Source organism: Myodes glareolus, chromosome 8 (genome assembly GCF_982192425.1).
Source record: "Myodes glareolus chromosome 8, mMyoGla1.1, whole genome shotgun sequence".
Taxonomy (NCBI): domain Eukaryota; kingdom Metazoa; phylum Chordata; class Mammalia; order Rodentia; family Cricetidae; genus Myodes; species Myodes glareolus.
This window is the reverse complement of record NC_142033.1, coordinates 21,603,067-21,619,785: the sequence shown is the minus strand read 5'-3', so window position 1 is coordinate 21,619,785 and position 16,719 is coordinate 21,603,067. Positions and strand designations below refer to the sequence as shown.

At 37.8% G+C, this 16,719-nt stretch overlaps 1 protein-coding gene across 2 annotated transcripts in view; it reads right to left on the bottom strand.

The window, feature by feature from the left end:
* The window catches only part of LOC125408210 (transmembrane protease serine 11F), a 68,524-nt gene that overhangs the window by 33,110 nt on the left and 18,695 nt on the right, over positions 1–16,719 (bottom strand). Inside the window, exon 2 of one of the 2 annotated variants that reach the window (XM_087908932.1) lies at positions 14,945–15,028. In XM_087908932.1, coding sequence (XP_087765058.1) covers positions 14,945–14,955 — 11 coding nt within the window. In that variant the 5' untranslated portion in view covers positions 14,956–15,028. Of the gene's footprint in view, positions 1–14,944; positions 15,193–16,719 lie in introns of those variants that run through there. The other variant, XM_048446349.3, reaches the window with a different exon arrangement.

Here is a 16,719-nt window from a genome sequence, read left to right as displayed (position 1 = left end):
GTGTCCAGACAAATTATTGTTATTATTAAGAACAGTGAACGAAAAAAAAGTGCTTCCAATTAGTCACCAATAACACAGATGTGGTGGTTACCCTAAACCAGCTGGAAACAATGTTTTTATTTTTCTACTATCAAAATACCTATTTATATTTCAGTGAGAACAGCTCTTAATATTGAAGCTGCACAACCCAACCCAGAAGAAAAATGGCTGTGTTCCCATGTGCACTGTTTACTTTCTCACCCACAACACACCTATTCTCAAAATCTATGGTGGTAAATATTCTTGCTTGCTTGTGTATGTGCCTAGTATTGTCATTCATTTGCATTCCCAGACCCACTTTCTCCAGGTTTTCTTGATTTCATTCCTGCAGCCTAGTTCTTTCAAAAATCAGGAGAATCAAATTTTTACCAAATTTCTCGTGGTGATAGCTAAGCATCACATCATAAGAGACACTATTGTAAAGGAGATTTGTTTCTCTTCTATCACAGTCATTTTTAATTTTGAAACAAATTTCCTCTATCATTGACTACTTGTTTTCAGTTTAATAGAACTCAAGTAATAAATTCTGTCTCATAAAAGTTGAAAGGAGAGATATGTCTTTCTGTGAAGTACAGCCTATAGAAATAGCAGAAAGATGCCACCCAATCATTTAGGAAGTAGTGCTCGTCATCTGCCAGAGGCCATGGGAGTATACAGCAGTTGACAACTAGGATTTGACAGGTTGGTCCACCAGATGAAAAACTCTCTGATGGGGGACCCCACTGGGAAAAGACCATGGGGCAACTGACTGTGCATGACTGTAATTTTTCTCATGTGCAACTAAGAACAGCTATGGATATTTTCCCCACTACTTGTGTGTTTATCATATATATATATACTCCACCCTACTGTGCACATGTATATTTGTGGATAGTCAGGAAGATGATTTCTGCTTAACTTTATAACTCTGATAAATAGAAATAATGCTAGGAGAAAGACAGCCTTTTACACATTTGACTGATTTTAGACCTCAGAACAATCAAAGCAAACTGGTTGCCCCTGGAGACAAATACATAAGGTCAGTTTCCCTGCTGTTTATTGTTGATTCAAGATCAGAACCTAAAGAAACTTGAGTAGGCATAACTTTCTCAGCCATGGACCTTCTGCACATACTCCCAACCTCAAGGTTCAGTCAACTAACTGGTCATTGTTTAAGTCTTGAATTTCAATGTCACTTTCTGTCTGGGAACCCTGACCACTCAGAGCTTGTGCTTACTTTACCCACTGACCGGTCAGCGTTACCTCCCTAGCCAGAAAGAAACTGTGTGATCAGTTTGGCTGTTTCTTATTATTTACTCAAGAAGCTGAGTGACCCTGAAGATGTGATGTACATTTGTCCAGAGATTTTGTCTGAGAGAAGAAGCAAAAGAGATGTAAGGGGAAATTAGGAGAGAAATGTGAGAGAAGTGTGTATGTGTGTGTTGGTAGGGAGACGTAGCTAAATGTGCGGAGAGGACTGTGAAGGAGGAGTAGGAGAGATGAAAAGGGTGTGTGTTTGTGTGTGTGTGTGTGTGTGTGTGTGTGTGTGCCAAAAGGAATTGTAGAAAGAGAATTATGAGAGAGATGTGAGAGAAGGTGTGCATGAGTACTGAAAGGGAGATGTAGCTGAATGTGCAGAGAGAAAGAGAATTGTGAAGAGAGGCAGCTGGATGGGTAGAGAGATACAGTGGATGTACCTGTATAGAAGAGAGACTATGTGAAGGAAAAAGTATATGGCTGTGTGGAGAGAGATGTGACTATGTAAAGAAGAAGCATAAAACTGTGCAGAGAATTGTGAAAATAGATACAACTCTTTATAGAGATGCAAGGCGTGTAGAAAATAGATGTAGCTGGAGAAAGCGATATAACTGTGTGAAAAGAGATGTAACTGTGTGTACAGATGTATAGCTGTAAAGGAGAAAGGAGTATGAAAGGAGAGACATGTAACTGTATGTAAACAGAAGCAACTGTGCAGAGAGATTGTCAAGAAAGTGAGATTATTCAAGCAAGATGAAGTAGAAGATAAGGTTGCCCTAAGAAAGCATGTGCTTTCTTATTTACTCCTCAGACAGAAAAGTCTGGCCCTTGCTGCATTTCTGGATTTTTTTTTTTTTGCATATCCTGGATGTGGACTTAGAGCTGGCTTTCAAAAAGGCTGCAGGTATAGTTCCTTGCTGCTCTGAGAAAGCATCCTTTCACCACCCTGGGTGCAGTCTTTGGAGATGGCATTACCATTCTGCGACAATTATCTTATGGTATTGATATGAATTGCTTCCTCAAGTGGTCCATATGTTGGAGACTTGGTCCTCCCAATGGTGGAGTGTCAAGAAGAAAACATTCTTTGCCATGACAGTCAGTCACAATATTACCATCAACACAGTCTAAGAACAAGGAAGCAAGTCACTATGGGCAGACACCTCTGAAACCATGAGTCCATGTAAACCTTTCTTCCTGTAAGTTACTTATTCCAGACACTCTTTTCATATCAGTGAAAAAAAAGCATAGAACACTCCAAAGACGGAAATCTTCACCAAAAAAATCCAGCAAAGTAGTACTCGGAAGAATTGACCCTACACCTCACCAACTCCACCACTCTGGAGAATGGACCCTGCATCTCCCCAGGCATCTGAATGGTCTCTGCTAGCAGAGGTGTAGGTGAGGCGGCCTTAAATACACAAGAGTGGAAGAGCTGGCCCCATAATCTGCTATGTGGTGACATGGGCAAGGGAGAAATAGCACCATGTTCCTCGCCGCTCGTCACCTACTGCAGGTGGAAAAAGCTGGTCCTGGTGTCATGTGACTGAAAGCACTGACCCTACCCATCACCAGCTGCAGCCCTTGCTAGAGCAGACCCTGCACCAAGCCCAGGCAGCATAAGATAGCTGACCCCATTGACGGAGGCTCAGGAGATCTGGTACCCTCGAAAGTACTTAGGAGATCTGGTCCTACAATTCATCTACTATGTTATGGAGTGAGCCAGGAAGAGATGACCTCTCTTTTTCCTCACCCCTCACTGCCTATGGTGGGCGGGGGAGTTGTCCCTGAGGTCACAAGAGTGGGAGAATGGACACTACTCCCCAATGACAACAGCACCTTGGAAAGCAGGCCCTGCACCTTGCCTAGGCAGCATAATAGAGCTTGCCCTGTTGGCAGGACTGGGCCTGGGGGCATGAGAGCAGTAGGATTGACCCCACTCCCCTCACCTGCCATGTGGTGGTATGAGTGAGAAACAATTGCCCTCCCTCCCCTTGCCCCTTGCCACTTGTGGCAAGTGGGAGAACTAGTCCAGAGGCCATGAGATTGGGTGAACTGGTTCTGCTCTCCCCAGCTGCAGCACATGTGAGAGTGGGCACTCTTGGCACCTGACCTGGGCAGCATACTAGAGCTGACCCTGTTATGTTAGTGAGGATTCGGGTGAGCTGGGCTTTTGAAAATGAAAGCAGAAGAGGTGCCTCATATGCCATGAGATGGCAAGGGTAAGGGAAATGTGCCCTTCCCCCACCCCTTGCCACCTGAGACAGGTAGGAGAGCCAGTCTTGGGGACATAAAAATGGAAGAGCTTGTTCTGCAGCCATTTGGAGAGAGAGAGCTCTCTACTTCACAGTAGAGCTAGCCATGGTGGTGTGAGCATGGGGGAGCACACAGTAGAGCTAGCCATGGTGGTGTGAGCATGGGGGAGCACACAGTAGTGCTAGTCATGGTGTGTGAGTGTGGGTGAGCACACAGTAGTGCTAGCCATGGTGTGTGAGTGTGGATGAGCCCACAGTAGTGCTAGCCATGGTGTGTGAGTGTGGGTGAGCAGGACCCAAAGGCATGAGACAAGAGAACTGGACCCGTTTCTTGCTGTCTACTACATTGGATGAGCTAGTCAAAGCAGTGCTGGAGAGCTTGCCTGGGTGGTGATGATTAGGGAAAGCTGGCAGACTGACCCAGCTACCATCCAGGCCCAGAACCAAGAATATGAGGTAGCCCACCTCAACATCTGCCTCATCTATGAAGTGCTGAAGCTTGTGAAGGGGCCAGACCTTCAGATCCAAAGTTACAGGACCTCCATGACATAAATCAAAAACAGGTTATCCAAGAGGAGTCCCAGTGAGGGCCCAGTATCAGTAGTGTAGCAGAAGTCAGAGGCCTTCAGCCAGGCCAATAACTCATTGCAATGAACATTTACAAGTAAAGCTGTAGGGACTAAAGGGTGTATGGTGTGACTCACTGGGCCACACTACATCTTCCATGCTGAGATTTTTGTTTGTTTGTTAGGGGAGATTTGCTTGTATTGATTGCTCCAATACCACCAATAGAGTCTGATCTCAGCTCAGAGGGCAAGGTCCACATTCAGGTGGCTGGAGAAGACCATATTGCTCCCTGACAGACTCAGAGGGAGATAGAGGATACGTGATGAAGGAAAAGAAGGAGCTAAGGGGTAGGGTAGTTATTTCGATCAGGGAAAGAGAAGAGTGATCATCTCTGTGTAACTCCATGGATCTCTCAGGTTTATTCTCTAGTATTTACCCTAAAGCTTTATTTTTAAAACAAAACGATAAAATAAATCACAGTATCAGGCCCACAATATATGGTGCCGCACACTGGATACCATTTGTAGATGGATTTTTCTTTGGGTCACCTTCTCGCAAAAAAGTACACTAAGATTGACTATTAATTATGAAAGCTTGGCCTATACCTTAGGCTTAAATTAATTGAAAGGAGGCAGAGTCAGAGAGACACCATGGAGACACCAGAGTTAGACATGCCAAATCTTTGCTGGTAAGCCACTGCCACATGGCGGTATACAGATAAATAGAAATGGGTTAAATTAACATAAGAGTTAGCCAATAAGAAACTAGAGCTAATGGGCCAAGCAGTGTTTTAATTAATACAATTTCTGTGTGATTATTTCGATTCTGGATGGCCAGGATGAACAAGCAGCTGCTCCTTCTACACTTGGGTTACATACACTCAAAAGATTCTACATCCTACTATAGAGAAACTTGCATATCTATGTTTATAATTGTTCTTTTCAAAATAGCAAGGAACCAGGAGCAGTCTAAATGTCCATCAACAGTAAAATGGATAATGATAATACGGTACATATATACAATACAGCTTCATTCATTTATAGGGAAAACTTGAAATTATAAAATTTGCAGGCAAATAGAATTGGAAGATATTAAGTGGAAGAAGAGAATACTGGGTGCCAAAGGTTAAGGTCACAAGAAGAGGAGAGAGGGCAAGGAGTTAATGTGAAAATCAAGCAAAATGAAGTATGTATGAAAAGTCTACTGCATTGTAAGCTAATTCATCTTTAATTTAAAAAGTGATATCTCTCTAAATTAGAAACAAAGCCAAAGATGTGTATCAAATAGATGTGTATGTTAGTTTGACTCAGCATTACAAATGAAAGAAAAATTGCCAAGGATTTAAAGACATATGAGAAGATACCTTTTGAAGTCTGTTTAAATATACTTTAACTCTCTGTGACAATATTACCTAAATCTTTATGATCACTCTTATATGACTTTCTCAATGAGCTTATTTTTGTTTATGTTAATGTTTTTTATTAGTGCTATTAAAACATTATAATTAAAATTAAATTAAAAGAAAATACAATACAATTAATTTGAACCTTGTAAATCGAATGAATCAGATAAAAATTCAATAAAGATGAAGATTTAAATATTTAACTCTCCTTAGCACTAATGAGATGCAACTAACCAGATGTAAATTAAATGCAATGCAGTCTTCTATGTGCAGCATAAATATTTATGCACTAATCAAATGTTCTCACAACAGCCAGCCCGAGGGGAAATTCTTCCAGTGTCTTACACATGTTCTGACATATTTTTATTCGAGTTGGAGCACAGATAAACATTAGAGAGTCTGCTTGGGTACAATCCATTCCACTTCTGGCCAAAAACCCATCATTTCTGGGCATGCCCATGAATCTATCTCTTCATTAGTATCTCTTTTGCATGAGTTAACTGAGGTTAATGACCCTCCTTAACACATATGTCTTCATACACGTAGTGATACACGTGGAGATTGGTGAACGAAAGCAGGAGATAAAATATGCGATATTCACTTTAAGGGCAATTTTGAACACTCAAAGGGAAAAGCGAATCTCAGCAAAACCAACAGGCGGATCCTTTCTACGGCAGAACATTGCAGTTTATTAAATTGTTCTGAGTTTTCTTTCAAGTCTAACTTAAACATCCCAGCTTCCACTGACCTTGCTGAGGCTTTTACTTTGAATAAACTAAAAGTGTTTTTAAGAAGTTAGGAGGTCAATTGCCCATTGTTCCTTCCTTCTCTCTACACCTTTTTTCTTGTGTAGCATTTAGTCTCAAAAACCATTAAGTCAGATAACAGCCTGAGTGTCAAAATTACACGCATAGGGACTAACTTCATGATAGGATTCTAAGTATGTGTATCATCTCTTACCTATATGTATGATCACAGTGTGAAATATTTTATAATTCAAGTTATCTTGTGTCCCTTGTTCTCACCTAGGTAATTATTTATCAACTATTAAAATGCTTAGGTCTGGGGTTTTGCATTACAAATCTCTTCCTTTTTTCTGTTTTTCTAATTCCTTTTTGAGACAAGATCTCGTTGTGTAGCTTGGACTGATCTAGGTCTTTTGTATACATATATGAAATTGGCAAAGAAGAAATTTAACTAACAAAAACCAAAAAAACACTGATATATACTTAATTATGATGAACTTTGGTATAGGAAGTGGAGGACACTCATATTTCTCTAGCAGGGAAACCTTATCTCGTGTTTAGGATCAGGTACGGCTTCTCTAAAGACAAAGCAGTCTGACGATCCATCTCGCTGAATCAGAAAAAGCAGAAGCAGAGGGGCAAGCATGCTCCAAGAAGACAGTTCAGGATTCAAAAGTTGAACTGCCAGTTTCTGTAAAGTAAGCACATACACAGACACACAAACACACATGTGCACACACACATACACACATCAAACACACAAACAGGCACACACATGCACATGCCTGCACACATTTAAAATGCAGTCCTTTTTCACGAACAGTGATATTTTGCACTTAGCTTTCTACATGGTTATCAGGAGAAGAGATTTGTATTTTATTAGTATTTGGCAATCTAGTACAGAGGGAGGAGTTGTGATTAAGATAAAAGTGCCCTAGATAAAGGAGATCAGCAGTGTTCTCATTTACAATTCACATAATCTGCATATTCAATAAACAAAATTAACATGTCCTAGAATTTCTCTGTCCCATGACAAAACACTCACGTGTGAGATAATGAGTAGGTTAGAAGGCCACATGCAGAGACATCGAAGAGCTTGTCATTCTCACCATTTTCCCTTCAAAACTGTGCCTTATTTATTTTTTATTGTTTTGTCTTTAATATATCCCTATCACAGTTTCCCTTCCCTCTGCTCTCCTCCTCCACCTCCCTTCTCTCCCAGATCTACTCCTCTGGCATTTCCCTTCGGGAAAGAGTAGGTCTCCCAGGGATAGCAACTGAACACAGCATAACAAGATACAAAAGATTAGGTACAAACCCTCAGATCAAAGCTGGGCAAAGTCTTGCAACTCAAACTAAATTTTATAAGATTTATGTTTTTTAAGAAGATTTTTTTTGCATTTAGAGGCTCACTGACACTTAATAAAATCGCCTAATCTATACAAGCTTTAGAAAATTGTGCCATGTAATTCTGGAATAACAATAAGGTAGTTAAAATTTGACTTTTTAAATTTTAAATATAACTTACAGACTGTATTTTGCTTATGGGTTAAAATTAAATTTTGTCTTTGTGAGAATGCCTGAAATTCTTATTATTAGTTTCATATTCAGATAACTCCTACCTGTATTTTCATATATAAATCAACTGACATTGCCTTCATATTCTTTGAAAAGCTATTAATCATCTACTTGCTCTGTATTTTTCTCAGTGCAGAAAGCAGTTAAACATTACAGATGCAACATTAATTTTCCAACATTACTATATGAATAAATGAAAATGCAATTCCAATGAACTGATTCTATTGTAACTAATATTTATGCAATAATTCTACTGTTCAGGCAACACATAACGTATGCAGGAAGCTCAGTTCTGGGCTCCAAGAACAATTTAATAGATGCCTTGTTTGATGTGTAATGTATTAAATAGCTTCCAAGAAGACATTCATGAAAATAGTACATTTTTCATTAATTTAGTTAAAGGGGAATCTCAGCGATTCCTGAATTCTTGGTTCAGTTAAAAACATTTTTTTAAATGTGTCTGGGATGTAGGATGATGGTTAAATTTGAACTGAGATGCACAGATATCAGAAACACCTTGCTGGGTTTGTTCATGTTAATAACATCTGATTCCTCCATGTTTCTGAATCTCTATGCTAATTGTCCAAATTTTGAACTAGAGAGCACAGTGAAAGTTAGAGGTTAGTTCTCACCCCTAAAAGCTTGACTAATTTTGTAAACACAGTAGAGGGCAGTGAATAAACCATTTCTCACACGTTGTCATATTGGAACAACTTATCTGCAAATAGTGTTTAGTTTTCTTTCAATAGCTTCTGTCAGAATAAAAAGATGGTCAAGTGAGTTAAAATATGTTAAAATTGATGACTTGTTAATTTTGAAAGAGTAGTAAATAAATACTAGCTGAATTCTTGCTGCTTTGATTGGCCAAGGAGTGAAAAACATTAGCAATTCCCAGGAAAAGTATTAATGGAAGGCAAGGAATCCAGTTCTATGTCCTCCCCCACAGAGGACACATTTCTCAAGTTAACTTTACAGAAATGTTTCTGCAAATTCTGCTGAAGGTGTTTGCCTCAATGACCTCATCTAACACCCCTCACACTCAACTGAAATGACTCATTGTTTAATATATATATAGATTAATGTATTTTTAGAATATGATATGGCACATAAGCCATGAAAATAACAACTGATTATTTCTTTACCTATAAGACATATAAGCTACAGAAATAAAATTAATCATTCCTTTACTTGTCAGAATGGTGGCAAAGGATATGAAAGCAAATGAAGATTGGGGTCAAATTACAGGTACAATCTAGAACATATAGCTACCTGGGAGTAGCCTGACATGGAAGGGTGAATGACAGGGAAGGGAAGGCAGGCAAGAAGGTCATTGCAGTGGAGCAGGAAATGCCTCACTGGTGTAGTAGAGACTAGAGCTAAGGTGATACTTTTCATGGAGTTTCGAGGCGGTATCTATGCTGATGCATCAGGCCTCAGCATTCTCTTCAGGTTTATGTATATGATTGAAATGTGTTCCAAGTGAAAGATGAGAGCCAGCTAAATGACCTGATTCTTAATCTATTTTTAAATACGTTCATCAAGATAAAATACTCCTCCTCCTCTCCTTCTCCCTCTTCCCTCCCTCCCCCTCTCCTCCTTTTCTCCCCCTCTTCTCCTCCTCCCTCTCCTCCTCTTCTCTTCTTCTCCTCCTTTCATTCCTCTTCCTGTCCCATGCTCCCCTTCCTCTTTCTCATCTTTCTTTCCTTTTTTATTCATCTTTGCCTTATTTTAGTTTGTATTGCTTTTCTGGTGATTTGATATCGGTGTATGCTCTAAGTCCTCTACCTGTTTATTCTCCTGATTAGTAAGAGAAGGAAAGAAAGAAAGAAAGAAAGAAAGAAAGAGAAAAGAAGGATGGAAGGAGGGAGGGAGAGAGAGAGAGGGAGGGAGGGAGAAAGCAGGGGATATGAAAGAAAGAAAAAAAAGGAAAATACTCCAATCAAGAGCAAGTACAAGAATTCTCCAATGATGCTCTCGAGTGAGAAGAGAAGGGTCAAAGCAGTTGTTTGCTGTCATGTAGATCAAAGGATTTACCTGTTTTCATTTTTCTTACAGTGCCTACATGAATATGCACTCTCCTTTACAGGTTTTTTTCTATTCTTAGGTCTTACTTCTTACCAAAATTCCTCATCTTATCTCATTTGTTGGAACATATCTTCAAGATTGTTTTACATACCAGTATTTAAGCCAACATTTTAAAACAGTGCATAATACTGAAACACACATTCTGAACATTGCATTAGACACTCCAAATACTACCCTCAAAAAAAATAAAACAGGACCAGGACAATACTTAATAAATTTGAGCTATCCCACAGGGCAGGGAACCCTGACCGCTCTTTGGACTGGAGAGGTAGAGGGAGGGGGTGGGGGAGTGGGAGGGAAATGGGAGGAGGTGGAAATTTTTAATTAAAAATAAAAATTTTGCTGAAAAATAAAAAAATTAAAAAAATAAATAAATTTGAGCCATATGAAATCTTTAGTTAATAATGATTTTAACCTACAAATGGGGTAATGATTTTAAATTTCTTGCAATCTTTAATTGCGCATTATACTGTACATTTTCAAGAGTTGTAGTGCTTCATTTTTAGTTTATAATATAAAAGATATCCAAAACATGGTCTGCTTTCTAAGTTAATTATAATGTCATATAAATTAATGGCTGCCTCAAAGTCACTTGTTTCAAGTTTTGAGCAATAATAAGCAATCATTTATAACACTGAAACTCTGTAAAAAATAAAAAGGTTCTACATTTTAAACATGGTCAGTGACAGGAATTTGCAATGAAGACTTTTTTTATCATGTACACAGTTGAGACAATATAAAAGAGACTGTTTCAAGCAACAGTTCTTCCAAGCCCAGATCCTGTTTCTACATTCTTTGTCTCCATTTCTTGAATACCACTAAAAGATGCTTTTTAGATCTTTTCAAGTCTCGTGTGAGCAAAGTAATAGATGACAGCAATATGTAAAGCTTTTGAACTACATTTCAAAACTTTGATCTTGATTAGTTGGCAAAATAAATGAAAAACACATCATTGAACAGTGCTTCTCAACCTGTGGGTCTTGACCCCTTTCAAGGTCAAATGATCTTTTCACAAGGGTCACCTAAGACCATAGCATATATTAGATATTTACACTGTGATTTATAACAGTAGCAAAATCACTGTTATGAAGTAACAATGAAAATAATTGGGGAAGGGGTCACCTCAACTTGAGGAACTATATAAAGGGTTGCAACGTTAAAAAGGTTGAGAACCACTCTCATAGACTCTTAACATATAACCTGAAAGTTGATTTTAAAAGGTAAGTAAATCAAGTGAATTGGAAAATTTTCAAGGGAAAAGGTATGCAACCTTCATCTCACATGTACGATGTTCATAACTCACTTTAGTTTGGTTGTTATCATATTTCTTCCTTAGATTTGAAATACCAGAAAACATATTTTCTAAAAAGTGTATATATGCATTTTTATTCTTTTATATAATTTTGTATTTATATGTGTGCACATATAATAGATACACAAAGCATATATGTGTAGATAATTTAGGTGGCCGTATACTGTGTATATACTGTATTACTAGTATACTATAATCTAAATTTGTTGAATTGTAAATGAAATTAAAATCTAGTTAGTCAACATTTATCTGATGCTTTCTTCTCTTCAATGATAAGTTTCCATCAGCACAGGTTTACATAGAATATCTCTATTTTTAAGCTTTTTATTTATCTTAAGAATTGCTTTGTTATGAATATTTCATTTGCATTGTTAATCAGTTATGAATCAGAAACTTGCATGTTTCATTTACCCTTAACCTTTCCTACTTGAATCGTTCTTTAGCGTTAGTATATGTTGTCATGAATACCTTACAAATATTGAGGGTCTGCAATGAGACAGGAAATATGCTTAGCACTAGGAATACAAAAAACATTCTGTTTACCTGGAGAGACATGATTTGGGGCAATTAAATACATAGAGAAATGCATATCGATTGGCAGATGCTCAATTTTATGTGTGTCTGCGGTGAATGGCTGTGCTTCAGAAATGACTGTTGTAGCAGCTTAAAGGAAAGCAATATCCCAGCAAATTTCATTAGTATCATGAAGGAAGACGTGGAGTGTCACTAAATGTGGGAACGTGCATTCCTTGTAGATGAGGAAATGATCCATGAGCAGGTGGAACCCCACCTCTCCGCTTATCAAGTTTTGCTGCTACAGCCAAAGAACAATAGAGTCACAAGGTGAGCAGCTTCCCTTAGAGCTCTAAATAGTAAATTTCATCCTTCCTTTCTCACATTTTTATCAAACTTTCATAATGAAGTTTAGAGATATTTAATCTGATACAAAGACCCTTCCTAGACCAATAATCTTAATTTAACTAGATAATTCCCAGGATCTCCTTGGAAATGTGTTTAAAGTCTCACACCTTTGAATGACTGACTTAGACCATAATATGTGCTTATTTCCTTCCAAATAATTTCTACTTGTTCTTTTATAAACAACCATCATTTCCTACATATTTAGAGATTCTCTAAAGAGATTGGGCAGACAGATACATTATAACCTCTGTATGCTTCTAATTTTTACATATGTCACATTCAACCATTAAGGAACAGTTTATTAACTTGTCTCTCAGCACCACTTTCTACTTTCTGGTAACAGTAGCTCCTGTAGCTTTCCAAAAACAGTACCATCACTTGTAGGGGGTACCACATGAAGTGACTGATGAAATGAAACAAAAATAGACAGCTATGCTCTGGGATGATTTAAATAAATCACTATACTTTAAGGAAGTTATTGTTCTCAATGCTAACTGACTGTTAACTCTTTGACATCACAGAATATAATTATTCAAATGGAATTTAGGATTATTTGACTTATTGATTTAGAAATACTTTTGACCAAGACCCAGAACAAAACCAAAACAAAACAAAAACATAAAATGCTATCCGTCAAAGATTCATACATCGTAAACATCTCCACAATGAAAAGCTTACTACTTAAAATGCAGGCTATATGAAATACTACCTCGTTATTATTTAAAAAAACAAGTAAAACTAATAATGTCAAAGTTAAACCAATAACAAACTCCCAAAATATCTTTGTATTCATCCTTAAAGATAATCACAAATTCTGCTAATGGTTGTGCCCTCTCGCCCCTTCTGTTTTACTATCACCTCCGCCTAACTTTTATGTTTAGCGTGAAGTCTTGAGAGATAAAGAACTTTCCCAGAATGCTGAGTTGAAACCTGGCTCTAAAACATGTGCAAATAAATAATTCATTTTCCTCTTCTCTTCAGTGTGAGCCAGGGACTTTTCTAAGAAGTGTGTCTTTCTCACTCATTTACTATCTGAAGTGAGATTCCTTGGTCAATGTACCTTTGCTAATGGATTTATCGAATTCACTAACTTGCCTCATACTGTCTTCATGATCTAGTCACAGTATGGGGTAGGATATCTGTGCTAAAAATGCTTTTCAGCCACACTTCCTTCCCATCTTCTGCCATGTTCCACAAGCTCTGTCTAATGTTTGTCTGTGGGTCTCTGTATTTGTTCCCATCAGCTGCCTGAGGAAGATTCTCTAATGACTGCCTGGCTAGGCACAGACAGATTTGTGTCTAGTCTTATTGCATCTTGTTATTCCAAGTTCAGTTGATAACCCTGGGAGGGCTGTTCTTGTCTGCAGGGAGGTGAAAGAGCAGGGGATATTGGGGAGAAGAGAGTTGGGGTAGGAACTGAGAGGAGTGGAGGGAGTTGAGGCTTCGGTCGGCATTTATTGTATGAGAGAAGAATAAATAAAAAGAAAAAGCAACTCTTGTCTAAACGTCAATACTGGAACTTTCATTCTGAATCAAATCTGAGGAGGTGTTAATGTAACATAATATAATAAAATGGTCAGAGTAGAAGAAGAGATTAATAAAGGTATAATAAAAAAAATCCTGAGTAGAGAAGAGACTATAATAGTAGAACAGAGTCGGGAAGTAGATATAGATGACTCCATAAATTGAGAGGAAAAGAGTGTCAGGATTTTAGAGAAGCATGCCGCTGAATTCTTAGATATAGGTGGATGACGACTTCAGGTTCTTTGATATGACTTTTTAAATTGAAATTGTTAACATATCATATTCACTTCTGTACATTTTATTTTGCTAAGTAATATACTTTCTCATACTTAAAAGTATTGTTATATTATTAGGACAGTATCTGTCTCGGTCAACCTTATGGATCAAATGGGTCATCTTCCTCAGGCTCATGCTGGTATTGATAAGTTAAGGAATGTAAAAAAATTACTTATTTAGGAATATGATAGTTCATACGCTTAACGTATTATGTTTCATTGAAGACAAGCTCAAAACTAAACAATCACAAGAATCACAAAACCAGAATTATGATTAACACATTGATCAAGGGAAACATGGGAAATTTATAGAGAGAGACACTAAGCGCCTATTTGAGAGATAAAATAGCAAATTTGGGCTAAATAGGAGTTTGAAAGAAATCATTGACCCCATATCAGTTATCCTTTCAGTCTAAATCAATAACACAAACATTGCTGCATAAATTAATAATTTTAATAAAAAATAAGTAAGCAATTATTTATTTTGAAGTTCAAGTTTTTGTTAATAATTGTTTACACATGAGCATTTTAATTTAACCATTTTATTCATATGATAAAAATATATGATATATATGCATATAAATTTCAATTGTAGTCATCCTTTTTCTTGGAATTAAACAAATTAAAAATTTAATATTGTTTCTTATTCAATTTGTATTTTGTTGTCCTATAATATACTTCATTAAAGGCCATACTATTAAAAACATATTATGTTGAGCATAGTAAGAAATCAAACTGTGTTTAATATTTTACTCATCAAAGCATAGCTTTTTATGAATGTTAAAATGTAATACTGTTAATATATTATATTTAATTTCTATTTAGAAAGAAAACATCACATTGGTCCCTTCTGTTTCTTTCAAAATCCAATGAGACAAAACTTCAACACAAAATATTATCTCATATAGTTAAAATAACTTCTACCAGTCAGAATCTGCATAGCTTGTCCCAGGAGATGTAAATACCTGTCCCCATTGTCAGCTCACTGAGAAAAGCTGAGTACTTACGCGTACATCATGGACCCAAGACTGGGAAGGCTTCTTCTATCCAGTCACCATCTGATCTCTATCAGCCAGGTCAGAGCTGGGAGGCTGGAAAATAATGACAGTCACTGCGGACAAGAAAGGAAACAAGCCCAACAGGTTTACTGACTGAGGTTTGCTGGCTTCATGTAGCCTGATAGGAGCACGGTCTATTTGGTGCCAGCCATTGCCACACAATGAAGTAATTGTCAATGCCTGCATAGAGAAGCTCCAAGCAGTAGAGGGCCCGGGTGCGCGCAACTGGTGATGATTCAGAGGTTGCACTTTTCCAGTCGGGGAGGTATGATTAGAATTGAGGTGTGGACTTGGATTTTTTGCTTTTGTTTTTTTAAGCAAAACAAAACACTAGAGTACAATGGCGCCACTTCTTCCTTTGTTGTCCAGATCTTCCATCTCTTCCTTTTGAGGGACAGCTGAGTGGTCCTGAATTCTAGACCAGAGCACCCGTGCCTGTATCCTTGGTGGTATGACCATGGACAGTCAGAATAGCTACTGAAGCTGACTTTCACCGCAAGCAAAATAGTAAAATTAACTTTATCTAACAGTAGCCACTTTAGTTCTAAAAATAAAAGCAAACTTCCCCCAAAACTGAAATGTAAAACAAACAAACAAACAAACAAACAAACATGTCATTTCTCCTTTCTCAATGCCAAAAGCATTAATAGATTTCAGAGGCATTAAATAACCCAGTATTCAGAAATAGTCCTATTATGTAATTGCATATTTGGAGGGTTTAGAATGTATAGATTTCTCACAGAATTATATGAAGTTACAGGGTACGTATTACAATTTTAATGTCTACCTTTAAAGATTCAAAGCAAGCTAGGCCTAGTGGCATGGGTCTGTAACCACGGTTGTTCAGAAGGCAGATGCAGAAGGATTTTTCCTTCATGGCTTAGAGCAGTGGATCTTAGAGCAGTGGTTCTCACCCTGTGGGTTTGAACTGCTTTGGGGGCCTCATTTCAGATATCCTGCATATTTGATATTTATATCACGATTCAAAACAGTAACAAGATTATAGTTATGAAATAGCAATGCAATAACTTTATGGTTGAGGGTCACAATATCACTAAGGACTATATTAAAGGATCTTAGCATTAGTAAGACTGAGAATCAATGATTTTGTTTGATACTTGTATATAGCCTTTATTGCTTCAGCTGCATCCCCTCCTCTCCTCATCTCTTCTGAAGGGCTGTTAGATTATGGCAAAGACTTTTCCTTCATCTGTTCAAGCAGTTATGAAATTTCTGTCCATGAGTCCATTTATGTTGCATTTTACATTTATGGGTTTGTTTTTGATGAGGAATTCCTTTATATCTGGAATAAAAACAACTTGACCATGATGAATGATTTTTTTTCAACTGTCTGAAATTTATTAAATTTTAAAAGTTTCCATTTCCGCCCCTCCTCCCAACACCCTCCCACTCCCCCCACTCCCCCTCCTCCTCCCTCTCCATCCCTAAGAGCAGTCAGGGTTCCCTGCCCTGTGGGAAGTTCAAGTTCCTCCCCACTCCCTCCAGGTCCAGGAAGGTGAGTATCCAAACAGACTGGATCCCAAAAATCTTTGAATGTGTTCTTGAATTGACTTTGAAAATATTGAATAAGTATTTTTGAATCTACGTTCTTCGGGGAGAACAGTCTGGTGTGTGTGTGTGTGTGTGTGTGTGTGTGTGTGTGTGTGTGTGTCTGTGTCTGTGTGTCTGTGTGTCTGTGTGTTTATCTACTTTGGTTATTAGGA